This window comes from Saccopteryx bilineata, chromosome 8, assembly GCF_036850765.1.
Source record: "Saccopteryx bilineata isolate mSacBil1 chromosome 8, mSacBil1_pri_phased_curated, whole genome shotgun sequence".
Taxonomy (NCBI): Eukaryota; Metazoa; Chordata; class Mammalia; order Chiroptera; family Emballonuridae; genus Saccopteryx; species Saccopteryx bilineata.
The window spans coordinates 40,880,279-40,896,034 of NC_089497.1; the positions used below are offsets into that span (position 1 = coordinate 40,880,279).

Here is a 15,756-nt window from a genome sequence, read left to right on the forward strand (position 1 = left end):
TTGAGGCCAGAAGGGAATGGCAAGAAATATTCAAAGTAATGCAGAACAAGAACCTACAACCAAGACTACTTTATCCGGCAAGGCTATCGTTTAAAATTGAAGGAGAAATAAAAAGCTTCCCAGACAAAGAACAACTCAAGGAATTCATTACAACCAAACCAATGCTGCAGGAAATATTAAGGGGCCTGGTGTAAACAGATAAAGTGGGAAAAGAATACAGAAAAAAAAAAAAAAAAAGGAATACACCTTTAAAGAAGAAAATGGCAATAAACAACTACATATCAATAATAACCTTAAATGTAAATGGATTAAATGATCCAATCAAAAGACATAGGGTAGCTGCGTGGATAAGAAAACAGGACCCGTACATATGTTGTCTACAAGAGACACACCTTAGAACAAAAGACACACACAGATTGAAGGTAAAAGGATGGAAAAAAATGTTTCATGCAAATGGAAATGAAAAAAAAGCTGGGGTAGCAATACTTATATCAGACAAATTGGACTTTAAAACAAAGGATATAGTAAGAGATAAAGAAGGCCACTACATAATGATAAAGGGAGTAATCCAACAGGAAGATATAACTATTATAAATATCTATGCACCTAATATAGGAGCACCCAAATATATAAAACAGACTTTGATGGATTTAAAGGGCGAGATCAACAGCAATACTATAATAGTAGGGGATTTCAATACCCCACTAACATCACTAGATAGATCCTCAAGAAAGAAAATTAACAAAGAAACAACAGACTTATTGGAAACACTAGATCAACTCGATTTAATAGATATCTTCAGAACCTTTCACCCTAAAGCAGCAGAATATACATTCTTTTCAAGTGCTCATGGTACATTCTCTAGGATAGACCACATGTTAGGGCACAAAAGTGCTCTCAACAAATTTAAGAAGACTGAAATCATATCAAGCACTTTCTCCGATCACAACGGCATGAAACTAGAAATGAATCACAGCAGAAAAGCTCAAAAATTCTCAAACACATGGAAACTAAATAGCAGGGTGTTAAATAATGAATGGATTAAGAATGAGATCAAAGAAGAAATAAAGAAATTCCTAGAAACGAATGACAATGAGCATACAACAACTCAAAATTTATGGGACACAGCGAAAGCAGTGCTGAGAGGGAAGTTCATAGCACTACAGGCACACTTTCAGAAGCTAGAAAAAGCTCAAATAAACAACTTAACCCTGCATCTAAAAGAATTAGAAAAAGAACAGCAAGTAAAGCCCAAATGTAGTAGAAGGAAGGAAATAATAAAGATCAGAGCAGAAATAAATGACATAGAGGCTAAAGAAACAATACAGAGGATCAATGAAACTAGAAGCTGGTTCTTTGAAAAGGTAAACAAGATTGATGAACCTTTAAGTAGACTCACCAAGAAAAAGAGAGAGAGGACTCAAATAAATAAAATTAGAAATGAGAGAGGAGAAATAACAACTGACACAACAGAAATACAAAATATTGTAAGAAAATACTATGAAGAACTGTATGCCAAAAAACTAGACAACCTAGATGAAATGGACAAATTCCTTGAAACATACAATCTTCCAAAAATCAATCTGGAAGAATCAGAAAACTTAAACAGACCGATTACACCAAAGGAGATCGAAACAGTTATCAAAAAACTCCCAACAAAGAAAAGTCCGGGGCCCGATGGCTTCACAACGGAATTCTACCAAATATTCAAAGAAGAACTAACTCCTATCCTTCTCAAACTATTTCAAAAAATTCAAGAGGAAGGAAGACTTCCAAACTCCTTTTATGAGGCGAGCATAATTCTGATTCCAAAACCAGGCAAAGACAACACAAAGAAAGAAAATTATAGGCCAATATCTCTGATGAATATAGATGCTAAAATCCTCAACAAAATATTAGCAAACCGGATCCAGCAATATATGGAAAAAATCATACACCATGATCAAGTGGGATTTATTCTGGGGAGGCAAGGCTGGTACAATATTCGTAAATCAATCAATGTGATTCATCACATAAACAAAAAGAAGGAGAAAAACCATATGATAATTTCAATAGATGCAGAAAAAGCATTTGATAAAATCCAGCACCCATTCATGATCAAAACTCTCAGCAAAGTGGGAATACAGGGCACATACCTCAACATGATAAAAGCCATCTATGAGAAACCCACAGCCAACATCATACTCAATGGGAAAAAATTAAAAGCAATACCCTTAAGATCAGGAACAAGGCAGGGGTGCCCCCTTTCACCACTCTTATTTAACATAGTCCTGGAAGTCCTAGCCACAGCAATCAGACAAGAAGAAGAAATAAAAGGCATTCAAGTTGGAAAAGAAGAAGTAAAACTATCATTATTTGCAGATGATATGATATTGTATATAGAAAACCCTAAAGTCTCAGTCAAAAAACTACTGGACCTGATAAATAAATTCAGCAAAGTGGCAGGATATAAAATCAATACTCAGAAATCAGAAGCATTTTTATACACCAACAATGAACAGTCAGAAAGAGAAATTAAGGAAACAATCCCCTTCACAATTACAACCAAAAAAATAAAGTACCTAGGAGTAAACTTAACCAAGGAGACTAAAGACTTGTACTCGGAAAATTACAAAACATTGATAAAAGAAATCAAGGAAGATACAAACAAGTGGAAGCATATACCGTGCTCATGGTTAGGAAGAATAAACATCATTAAAATGTCTATATTACCCAAAGCAATTTATAAATTCAATGCAATACCAATGAAAATACCAATGACATTCTTCAAAGATATAGAACACATATTCCAAAAATTTATATGGAACCAAAAAAGGACACGAATAGCCTCAGCAATCTTAAAAAAGAAGAATAAAGTGGGAGGTATCACACTTCCTGATATCAAGTTATACTACAAGGCCATTGTGCTCAAAACAGCCTGGTACTGGCATAAGAACAGGCATATAGATCAATGGAATAGAACAGAGAACCCAGAAATAAACCCACAGTTTTATGGACAACTGATATTTGACAAAGGAGGTAAGGAAATACAATGGAGTAAAGACAGCCTCTTTAACAAATGGTGTTGGGAAAATTGGACAGCTACCTGCAAAAAAATGAAACTAGATCACCAGCTTACACCACTCACAAAAATAAACTCAAAATGGATAAAAGACTTGAATGTAGGCCGTGAAACCATAAGCATCTTAGAAGAAAACATAGGCAGTAAGCTCTCCGACATCTCTCGGAGCAATATATTTGCTGATTTATCTCCACGGGCAAGTGAAATAAAAGACAGGATAAACAAATGGGACTATATCAAACTAAAAAGCTTTTGCACAGCTAAAGACAACAAGAACAGAATAAAAAGACAAACTACACAATGGGAGAACATATTTGACAATACGTCTGATAAGGGGTTAATAACCAAAATTTATAAAGAACTTGCAAAACTCAACACCAGGAAGACAAACAACCCAATCCAGAAATGGGCAAAAGAGATGAATAGACACTTCTCCAAAGAGGACATACAGATGGCCAATAGGCATATGAAAAAATGCTCAACATCACTAATCATTAGAGAAATGCAAATTAAAACCACAATGAGATATCACCTTACACCAGTCAGAATGGCGCTTATCAACAAAACAACACAGAATAAGTGCTGGCGAGGATGTGGAGAAAAGGGAACCCTCCTGCACTGCTGGTGGGAATGCAGACTGGTGCAGCCACTGTGGAAAACAGTATGGAGATTCCTCAAAAAACTGAAAATCGAACTGCCTTTTGACCCAGCTATCCCACTTTTAGGAATATACCCCAAGGACACCATAGAAGGGCTCGAAAAGGAGAAATGCACCCGCATGTTTGTGGCAGCATTGTTCACAATAGCGAAGATCTGGAAACAGCCCAAGTGTCCATCAGAGGACGAGTGGATTAAAAAACTTTGGTACATATATACTATGGAATACTACTCAGCCATAAGAAATGATGACATCGGATCATTTACAATAACATGGATGGACCTTGATAACATTATACGGAGTGAAATAAGTAAATCAGAAAAAAAAAACTGAGATGAATCCATACATAGAAGGGACATAAAAATGAGACTCAGAGACATGAACAAGAATGTGATGGCAACAGGGGCGGGGGGGTTGGGGGAGGGGGGATGGGGTGAAGAAGGAGAGAGGGGTTAGAGGAGGGGAGGGGCATAAAGAAAACCAGATAGAAGGTGACAGAAGACAATCTAACTTTGCGGGAGGGGTATACAGCACAATCAAATGTCAAAATAATCTAGAGATATTTTCTCTCAACAAATGTACCCTGATTTATCAATGTCACTGCATTAAATTTAATAAAATAAAATAAAAAAAAAAAAAAAAAAAAAAAAAAAAAAAAAGAAATAAAATATCCTCGTATGTGAGGGCACAACAAAAGAAGCAGCTAATGACACATATTCCCAAACCAAATAAAGTGACTTCAGACTTTAGATGTCATCTGCCTAGAATTTTAGTGACAGTCTTATTGGTCTGTTATTGCTGATTAATTCACCTAACAGGAGGGCCTCCCATAGGCCATAATTTTTAGACTTGCAGGAAGCATTTTGAGAACACCCTTCATAAAATTTGTTTTGAGTTTGTTTATGAGTAAAACACGTTACTTTGACGTATTTTGCTTGCCTAGACTTTATCTCCTACACTGAAGTAAATCACTGTCACCTTCAATTTTCAGAGTTGAATAGACTTGCTTTTTAAAACCAATGACTCTTTTAGTTTTTTCAGTTGTATTGGATTTGATCATATACCTTCATGAACCTGTGTGTGTGTGCGCGTGTTTGTGTTGGAAGAGATCTCAATATTAAACAATATTCTTGAAAGGCTTTGTGTTTTATTCAGTGCCAGCACTTCAAATATTGCCAGAATAGAAGAAATGGAGAGACTTTTGAAGCAGGCTCATGCAGAGAAAACACGGCTGCTTGAATCCAGGGTAGGTCGAATATCTTCATTTCAGAGGTCACCGATGCGAGGGTTCAGGATGCTCTGCACTTGATTGACATCAGAAAGCTGTGCTTGGTCCTCACTGGGCAGTGAGATCGTGGACTAGTCACTCAACCTTTCTTGGCCTCATTTTCTTATCTGAAAACTAAGAGTGTTAGATGATTTTTAAGACTATTTATTGCACTACAATTTTTCATAATTTAAAATAGATACAGTGTTGACGTAGACCAAAATGAATGCTTTGTATTATACTTTCCCTTTGATGGCCACTTTCTTTGCCTGCCAAAGAATAAGAAGGAATGTCATGTCTTTATGCATTCTCCATTCATTGCCAGCTTGCATTAACTACACTATTGTAACATTAAAAATCCCTTATTACTGTGTCTGGATTTTAAGCCAGAATCTGAACTTCCTTAGGAATCCCTCAAAATGCCTTTGCATCCTGTCCTAAGGGCACCTCCTTTCCTTTCTAACTTCCCCGTGTGCTTCCTGTGCAACCTTCAGCGCAGAGCAACAACAGGAATTGGAAGGACCCGTGTGTGACCCTCAGTTAGAAGACAGCAAGTGAAAGAAAGGCTATCTCATGACTGGTGTTGGCTGACAATTTGTGAGGCTTTCTTACTAAAAATGAGAGAGTTATAGTCATCAATATGAAAAGGACACAAGCTGGATGTTCACTTATACTATCTGATTGCTAATTACAGTTAGTGGTTGCCTCTCTGCACAGGATGATTTTGAAAGCTATGTGAGAGGTGAGTTTAGGTGTTTTAGTGGAGGTTATATATTGTAAGGGACTAGGTTATAAGCCAAAATTTCCAGTGGGAATTTCCTCTTTGATATTAATTGGAATCATTCAAGTATCACCAGTGTGTCTTAAAATTTACTCCGCCTAATGATATTTAGGAACGGGAAATGGAAGCCAAAAAACGAGCTCTGGAAGAAGAGAAACGACGCCGAGAACTCCTGGAAAAACGACTGCAGGAAGAAACTAGCCAGAGGCAGAAGTTGATAGAAAAGGAAGTGAAAATAAGGGAGAAACAAAGGGCACAGGTCGGTGGATCTATCTGAATAGATAAGAGTATGTTGCCCCCTAGTGGCTGTTCTCTAATGGATGGTAAATGCTGTGTCAGGATGCCTTGCCCGGAATTAGCTCCTGATGTGTAATGGCTAAGAGAGAACTGTGCCTTAGTGGGCAAAATAATATATGTTTATTTCAAAACTTATCGGGGACAGAATAGTCAAATGACACTTTTCTCTACTCATGCATGGAACGTTTGATGGTAAAGGCTCTTTTTCTTCTACCCATTTTTTGGGAATATATTTAATAAAAGGCAAATGTGGTTTGTTTTATTTTGGGGTGTTTTGTTTTGTTTTGTTTTGAGCAGCTTTCAGAAAGGCAGCTGGATTCACTACTGAAAATAAAGACAACACCCAAACTAAAACCCTTAGTGAAGGAAGAGAAGAGGTTCCATTAAGCCATCTTTTGGGAGCAAACATTCCAGAACAAGATAATTTTATCAGCCTCGTTTCTTGGTGGTGGTGTTAGTGTTTGGTTTTTTTCTAAGTAATGTATTGTCATACGTGTCCCCTGTGCTACAACAGTCCACACATATATGCACAAGATTACTGAACTCAGGCAAAACTTGGGAAAAAACACCCATTCTTTTTTTTTTATTTTTATTAATTTTAATGGGGTAACATCAATAAATTAGGGTACATATATTCAAAGAAAACATGTCCAGGTTATCATTCAGTTATGTTGCATACCCATCACCCAAAGTCAGATTGTCCTCCGTCACTTTCTATCTAGTTTTCTTTGTGCCCCTCCCTCTTTCCTCTCCCTCCCCCCTCCTTGGTCTCGTTTTTATGTCCCACCAATGTCTGGAATCATGCAGTTCTTGGTTTTTTCTGATTTACTTATTTCACTCCGTATAATGTTATCAAGATCCCACCATTTTGTTGTAAATGATCTGATGCCATCATTTCTTATGGCTGAGTAGTATACCATAGAAAACACCCATTCTTATTAACAACTTCTTATCTTGGTCATCATAGAGTTTGAATTTCTGATCTTGTCACCAGAGCTTCCTCTAGTGTATGGTGTTTTTTTTGTTTTTGTGTTTTTGAGAAACTCAAATAAAATTGTGTTAAGTCCATGTTATTTAAAGTTCAAATCAGTTTTACAAAAATTTACTAGACTTCAAGGTAAGGGGTACTGTTTCCTTTATTCTTTGTAGTTGTGGCAGTTGATAGTTCAGCAGTGAGAGACTTTCTTTAAGGCTTTGATGTATCATAAGTCTGTGATATCTTTCTACAGTCAAAGTACCACAGAATCAAAGGCAAAATATAGAAGAACAATAAAGTGAAACGTGTTCATTTTGTCTTATTACTGCCAAATGTTGATTCACCGTGAAGGTATCTGAAGCAGAACCAAAAAGCACAATTCTATTTTAACCCTAATTATAAGTTTTGCCTCCAAGTATATGATGAGGTCATTTTCCCCAGGGAAAAGGAATAGGGTAATTTAATAAAATAAAGAATTATGTTAGAAATATTGCCCATGGTGATCTGTGCTTCCTGGATTAGATGAACCTCGACTCCAGCCATAGTAAAATAAAAGGCATGTATGTCCATCTCTTTGGTGTCTGGGCCCTGGATCACTCTTTGTTTCCACTTCTTACATTATTTTCACTTCACTTTGCAAAGCATACATTTCTGCCTTCAATTTCTATTAGAGTTGGGGGTCTTCTAGGGTCTGTACTTACTAAAGAATGTTCCTAAATTATATCTGAATTTATTTAAGAACTATTGTGAGCCTGATCAGGTGGTGCACAGTGGATAGAGCATCAGACTGGGACGCAGAGGACCCAGCTTCAAAACCCTGAGGTTGCCGGCTTGAGCGTGGGATCATAGACATGACCCCATGGTCACTGGCTTGAGCCCAAAGGTCATTGGCTTGAAGTTCAAGGTCACTGGCTTGAGCCCAAGGTTGCTGGCTTGAGCAAGGAGTCACTTGTTCTGCTGCAGCTCCCCCCCCTGCCCCATCAAGACACATATGAGAAAGCAATCAATGAACAACTAAGGAGACTAAGGAGCTGCAATGAAGAATTGATGCTTCTCATCTTTCTTCCTTCTTGTCTGTCTGTTCCTATCTGTCCCTCTCTCCGTCTCTGTCTCTGTCTCTGTCACATTAAACAAAACAAAATTATTGTGAGACTGTGGTGGGGAGAGCTGGGAGCTTTATAGTAGAGGAGTCCTTATCTGTAGGAAGTAGCCCAGGTAACTTCATGGTTCATTGCCTGTGTTTTTTCAGAAGTAAGTACCTTTCTGAAAGCTAAGATAAATGACACTTTCTCATTTTCTCATCTGTCCTCTTCAAGAAATAAAATCCATTGGCCTGGGTTTATCCACTCTCCCCACCCCATATTGGAGCATCCTTCTTAAAATGCCATTTTTTAAACCCTACATAATGATGTTTTTTCTTAAGTTCTTATAATTACATGGGCATTTTAACACTTAGGCTTTTAGGGGTTTTTGGTTGCTTTTTTCTGTTTCTATACATCTGTGACCTAAAATTAAACAAATAATGAGTTATAGGTGCAATTGGTTTGCCTTTTCCAGGCTCGACCTCTGACACGCTATCTGCCTGTCCGGAAGGAAGACTTTGATCTGCGGAGCCACGTCGAGACTGCTGGCCACAATATCGATACCTGTTACCATGTATCCATCACTGAGAAGACCTGCCGAGGATTCCTCATCAAAATGGGTGGAAAAATTAAAACTTGGAAAAAACGTTGGTTTGTTTTTGATCGGAACAAGCGCACATTCTCTTATTATGCAGGTGGGTGATGAAAAAAACGTGATATATTCAAATTAGGAAACCTCTGATAGAGAACAAAGACAGTAAAGTCAGTATAAATAGGGAGATCAATAAGCAATAGAAATAACAGCAATATTAACTTTGTAAATGTATTTTATGTTCACATTATATGGTCCACATGATATGAATTTCTTCTTAGAAATAATAAAAATTATGTTGTCTAAAATGTGTGAATTGGTCTATTCTATAGTTCTAATATAAGCTCAAATCCAAATGAATATTAAATTTAATATATTTCTGAGACCAAAATACTATCTTTTTAAACCATGAGACCAGAAAAAATGTTTTCTAGTCATTTCTTTATGGTCATATGCCCTATTTAAGTCACACATAATTAGACAGGCTTTACTCTTAGTCTTTCAGCTATAATTTATAAACTGGGATGGTCTTGTGAACACAGAGAGTAAAGCTTATCAGTTAACTAGTGATTAAGTATTTATGAAATAACTGAAATCTTTTTGGATGCTTTAAATCAGTGGTAGTCAACCTGGTCCCTACCGCCCACTAGTGGGAGTTCCAGCTTTCATGGTGGGTGGTAGCGGAGCAACCAAAGTATAAATAAAAAGATAGATTTAACTATAGCAACTTGTTTTATAAAGATTTATTCTGCCAAACTTAGCAAAAATCCAACATAAAGTACTTGGTAAGTAATTATTATTATATGCTTTAACTTGCTGTAACTCTGCTTTATAAATTTCATAAAGTAGTAAAGTTACTTCCCTACTTTATAAATCACCATTACTGTGGAACCGGTGGGCGGTTAGAAAATTTTACTACTAACAGAGATACAAAAGTGGGCGGTAGATATAAAAAGGTTGACTACCCCTGCTTTAAATGATAGATTATGAGAAACATACCCTAATCTCCCAAAATACAGGAATATTGGTATAACTGGTACACTTATCAACAAGCTTCTTGCTTACTCTTGATCACATATGAGACATGACCATTATTACCACAAGTATAGCTCTGCCCTCTTTTCAGCTGCTGAAGAAGGGTAGTATCATCCCAGAGGTTATGAAGAGACTCTGTTATGGGGTAACTGTATCAGCATTTATAAGCATTGTCAGGAATTGTTTATCTATGTGATAAGTAAAAAAAAAAAAAAAACAACAACAGCCCAGTCATTTCATCTCTAATGCGAGGTCAGGATATGTTTATGAAGAGAGGGGTGAGAAATCAAGAAGTATGTAGGAAGAAATGAAACACTGGCTATGGATTTCCAGAATTGGGATAGGATGCATGCTTTTCAGTAAAAAGCTCTTGGAGGGCGGGGGGGGGGGGATGCCAGTTACTTTGGTGGCTGGTAGCCTGACGTGAATGGCGCTGCCCTTACCGGTTCCCTGCTTTGCCTCTCTAGGGCTTCCTGGCCTTGAGTTTTAAGAGACTCCAGAGACATTCTCTTCAGTTAGTACAATATAAAAGCTGCCCATTTAATAAGACATACCAATTTAGTATCTATAAAATGCTAAAACAAAACTTTGCTGTGTGGCCTGACCAAGTGGTGGCACAGTAGATAGAGTGTCGGACTGGGATGTGGAGGACCCAGGCTCAAGACCCCGAGGTCACCAGCTTGAGCGCGGGTTCATCTGGTTTGAACAGGCTCACCAGCTTGGACCCAAGGTCGCTGGCTTGAGCAAGGGGTTACTCGGTCTGTTGTAGCCCCACAGGCAAGGCACATATGAGAAAACAATCAATGAACAACTAAAAAAAAAAGTGCCACACCAGGAAAAAAACCCAAAAAACAAAAACTTTGCTGTGTGCTAGTCTCCACAGGCAGCCTCACCTGCAATTTTCCAAAAATAAAGTTTTGAAATAACTTCACACAAAACAGCTTCATTCTCTCATCTCTGGGATTATTTCACTCTTTTATCTGTCAGCCATGTAAGTGAGTTTTTCCAAATTTAAACTTCTTAGTGACTGGTTTTCAATTTTTTATAAGTACCAAAATCTTTTTGGCATATGGAAGATTACTCAAAATCCTAGTGCATAAAACAGACAAACTTATCTCTAATTCAGCTTTTTAATATTGGTATCTGATATAACTAACTGGTGAGCCCTAGTCTGGCAGATACTGCTTGTTTGGCTCTGTTTACAGCCATCATCAGCTTAGTCTGCCCCTCACCTCCACCCCCTCTCTTTCCCAAAACAACACGAAGTTTAGGAATAGATCAGTCACAGGATGTCGTACAGATTACAGTGCAGCTGGACTGGATCCCATATTCGCATGCCCCTTCAGCTTGTCGGTGAGGTAGAAGACCATGGCATGTGTGAAGAAGCCGTAAATGTGCATGCTGAAAGCTAGTCTTACCAAGGTCTCTCTGTTGACCTTGACACTGGGATCTGTTCTTGGCCTCTTTATACACATTAACTGGGTAACTTTGGAAGAATCTCCAAAAAAGTGAGACACAGAAAATATGTCAATTGAGAAGATAATGCTAATGAAACAGAATGAATAGCATTATCTCATCAATTTACAATAGCATTATTGATTCCCTTAGTTCAGTGTCCTTGTGAGACCTTTATTTTTCAGAGTTCTTGCTCATGTATAAAGTGCTTTACAAACAAGGGTTTCATTCCCCCGTTTTCTGCCTGCTTGAAACACTGGCAAGATTTACTTTGATCTCTAGATTTTGTTTTACATCTGTTTTCTAAAAACAAAGTATTATTGTGTTCCCATGAATATTGTAGCATCCTTTCAAGCAAATAAATGTTTGAGAGATACACTGGGTTAAATACAATTAAACAGCTTTATTTTCTACTGAACTTCTTAGGGCTATTGTTCTTCAAACTAGCTATTGTTGTTATTTAGTAAAAAGAACATTCATTAGCAAAAATTAAAATTAAAATGTAGTGTGGTGATTGTGGGGGCACAGGGGAAGCTGGATGTAGGGGAAATAAAGGGTGACGGACAAAGACTTGACTTGGGGCATGAACACATAGTGTGAATGGTGTACAGAGATGTGTTATAGAATTGAGCACCTGAAACCTGTACAATTATGTTAATGGCACCCCAGTAAATTCAAGTAAGAAATAAAAATAATAAACTAATTCAATTTAAAACTAAAAATAAATATTCAACCAAAGTCTCTATGAAGAAATAGCCTCTTTCTCATTACAAAAGTTCTGACCTTTTTCCATCAAAATATCCTTTTAGATTTTCTGAACTCATTTACATATAAATTCAGTATGTACATGTGTTTTTTTTTTTCTTTAATACAGTTGACACCAAATTATTCACTCTTTATAACTTTTTTTACTTAACAATATTTCAAGATTTTTCTCTAGTAGGCATATACTGGTCTACCTCCATTTTTTCAGTGGCTGTTAGATTCCATTTTATGGCTGGTGTATAACTGAGTTAGTTCCCTGTTAAAGTTCAAGCAGAGTTTTGCAGCCTTCTCCTGTAACAGATACAAATCCATGTGCGTGTGCATGAGTAGCTTCTATACAGTAAAGTTGTTGAAGTAAAATTGCTAAGAACATTTTTTTCCATTTTTAATTGTATTTGTTTTATCAAATTACCTTCCAAAAAAGGCTTTTTTATTTGCACTTCTACCAACATGGTCTGATAGAATCTCTTTCTCTGCACATTCAGCCATACTTTAAAAATATTTTAATGTGCCCACATGTATTATGATTCTTGATGAATCTAAATTATGAAATATTTTAAAAACTTATTGAAATCACAGAGTGATTTTTTATTTGGTTGGTGTTTGGGTTGTTTGGGGTTTTTCATGTTTTGTTTAGTTCTTACGGCAAATCTGATAAAATCTTAGAAACAGTTTTGTAAATGCTGTATTGAAGGGACATTAAATTATCAATGTGAAACTTTGTTAGGAACAGGGAAATAAATTAAGCATGCTGGACAAGAAATTGATAGAAAATAAATATGAGTAGAATATTATTTTAAATTATAAATCAAAAAACATAATTCTTACAAATTTCATTACAATAGCTCTACATATTAATATTTCCATTAGAATGCCTTAGAGAATGCAGAGAAATAATTTGCATCCATGTCAATGGTGTTTATACTTTGTGTGCTAACCTGATAGTCAAAAGTTCTGGGTTATCTTTTGACTGCTAATTTTTTTCCTTTTTCTTTCTTCTTTTTTTTTTTACTAATAATTTGCTGGAAACCTTTAGGCAAAGTCACTTAGTCCCTTCAGTTTGGGCAGACAATTTCATCACTTTTTTTCTTTTTTCAATATAGAACCAAGCTAATGGATTAAACTAGAATATCTGAATTAAAGATACAGATAATTTAAAGACTAAGTAAATATTTTAATGATACCTATACTGAATTATAACTTTTTCTGTCCATTGGTGGTGATAGCTTATTTATTTTAACATGCATCTATCATTGCAGACAAGCATGAAACTAAATTAAAAGGAGTAATATACTTTCAAGCCATTGAAGAAGTATACTATGATCACCTCAAGAATGCTAATAAGGTAAACATTAATTTTCATGTTCCTACAATTTTAATGAATAATAAAGTTGGGGAAATAAGGTTGTTTAATTTGAAGCAATTTTGATTTGTTATTCTGACATAACAGATAGATATGACCAGAATGGGGCTAGAAAAGTAAACATGGAAGTAATTAGTATGGCTGAATTTTTGGTGAAAACAACAAAAAAAACCTCATGGTGAACTGTCAAATATTCTGGACATGTTGGTTTCAGAAAGACCTTGCCAAGTGACTCTTTGCTAGGGTTCTAAGAAGATACTACCTGGTTATGAGGAAGGATCTTAGTCAGGCTAAGAAAGTTATTTACTGAGCAGCTCCAGTCAGCTAGGTACACTCCTAAAGATTTACAAAGTGACTGTTATGTGGAATGGTGATCTCTCTGAAATTTCCTGTGCAGAAAGGCCAGAAGGACAATCTCAAAGGTTTTGGGATAGCCCTGGCTGGTTGGCTCAGTGGTAGAGCGTCGGCCTGGCGTGCAGGGGACCCGGGTTCGATCCCCGGCCAGGGCACATAGGAGAAGCGCCCATTTGCTTCTCCACCCCCCCTCCCTCTCTGTCTCTCTCTTCCCCTCCCGCAGCCAAGGCTCCATTGGAGCAAAGATGGCCCGGGTGCTAGGGATGGTTCCTTGGCCTCTGCCCCAGGCGCTAGAGTGGCTCTGGTCTCGGCAGAGCGATGCCCCGGAGGGGCCGAGCATCGCCCCCTGGTGGGCAGAGCTTCGCCCCTGGTGGGCGTGCCGGGAGGATCCTGGTCGGGCGCATGCGGGAGTCTGTCTGACTGTCTCTCCCCATTTCCAGCTTCAGAAAAATACAAAAGAAAAAAAAAAGGTTTTGGGACTGGAGTATAGGTTACATTAGAACAAAAAGAATGCCTAGGTAGATTTGTATTATAAATTGGGAACTTTTCAAGAGAAGCCCTGATATATGTCTTGTGTTATTTTATGTTAAAATTTCAAGATACTTGTGTTACATTTATTTCCCTTTTTGAATTTTAGAGTCCTAATCCATTACTAACCTTTAGTGTCAAGACACATGACAGAATCTACTATATGGTGGCCCCATCGCCGGAAGCCATGCGGATCTGGATGGATGTTATAGTTACTGGAGCAGAAGGTTACACTCACTTCTTATTGTAGTGGACTGGAGCAACAGTCCACTTCAGGGAAAACTGCAATAATCTCTTACAAGAATGAAGCCATATTCTATCCCAGATGGAAAGACCCAGCAGACCCATCCTTTAACTGTGTGTACTCAGAACTCCTTGCATACTAGCAGAAGTTATTTGTAAGTGAGAAAGAAGGGGTTTTAATTCAAAACTTGATCATAAACAGCAAAAGAATTGAGCACATATGAGAAAGAAAACACTATTTTGGTAAATAGCATCACTTATAGGAGCTTTCCTAATAAACTATCTTTTATCAATTATTGATTTTGGTGAAATAAACAGTTTACAAAATGTACATAGTTGGAAATAAGAAATTATTTTATTACCGAAATCATTGGCATTGACATTACTGTAATCAACTGTCTTTAAAAATAGGAGCATTTTGTTGAAGGTCATTTTATAAATATAAGAAAGAAAGGCTTAAAGAAGAATATATCACAGGAGAAGCTTTTGCCCTAATTTTTAAGTACTGCATCAAAACCAAAGACTTGATGTGACTTCTTTCTAATAGCAGTTTCAAGTGACGAACTGCATTTAGTGTTACTCTACACTTTAAAACGATACTTTGATGCCCTCAAGTGCCCAGGAAGTTGAATTTTAAGAGTTTCCATCAGCGTAAGCTACTGTACATGTATAGCCAATCACTTTTTGTAAAAGAAGAAAGAACAAAAAGCCATGTGTTTTAGAAAGAAGCAGTCTTAGACAAACATTCTGTCACATTGGGCAGTTTAAAATAAAGAGAATATTTAGTGTTAGGAGCTTGTCTTCCTGAAGATTTTTCCATTCCCAGTACTGAGAATGAAGGTTACCAGAAGCCAATTTCCTTAGGTTGTCTGATTTTTCTTTGTTGTGGAGCACGCCTGTTAATTGCAGCATCACATGACATAACTATGAAATCAAAGCTTTTTTTTTTTTTTTTACCAAAGAACAGACCAATTAAAATACTTATTTACAGAAGTGCTGTAATTTTATAAAAAATCAAATGAAGTCTGATGTTTCTGTAATGTGCTATTTTATTATGTATTTCGTTACAATTAGCCTTTGTTTTTTAGAGTTAAATTTATTTTTGTTTAATTAAATGACTTCAGGCAAGTCTGTTTCGTAATAGTTTTTTTAAATGCCATTTATCAGGTTTGTTATGTTGTGTATTTTTAAGTATGAATGTACTCTTTCCTAAAACTTGTCAAATGACTAGAAGTAGAAAATAATGACATTACATACTATTACAAAGTGAAATGATTAGATTAGAAGTGTCTATAAAAT

At 36.7% G+C, this 15,756-nt stretch overlaps 1 protein-coding gene across 6 annotated transcripts in view; it reads left to right on the top strand.

Moving 5' to 3' along the window:
• Positions 1–15,407, top strand: part of PHLDB2 (pleckstrin homology like domain family B member 2) — a 268,804-nt gene extending 253,397 nt beyond the window's left edge. For all 6 annotated transcript variants that reach the window (XM_066240765.1, XM_066240767.1, XM_066240769.1 and 3 more), the window contains 5 exons: positions 4,875–4,965; positions 5,880–6,026; positions 8,598–8,817; positions 13,229–13,314; positions 14,324–15,407. In XM_066240765.1, coding sequence (XP_066096862.1) covers positions 4,875–4,965; positions 5,880–6,026; positions 8,598–8,817; positions 13,229–13,314; positions 14,324–14,464 — 685 coding nt within the window. In that variant the 3' untranslated portion in view covers positions 14,465–15,407. The remainder of the gene's footprint in view (positions 1–4,874; positions 4,966–5,879; positions 6,027–8,597; positions 8,818–13,228; positions 13,315–14,323) is intronic.
• The last annotated feature ends 349 nt before the right edge of the window (positions 15,408–15,756 follow it).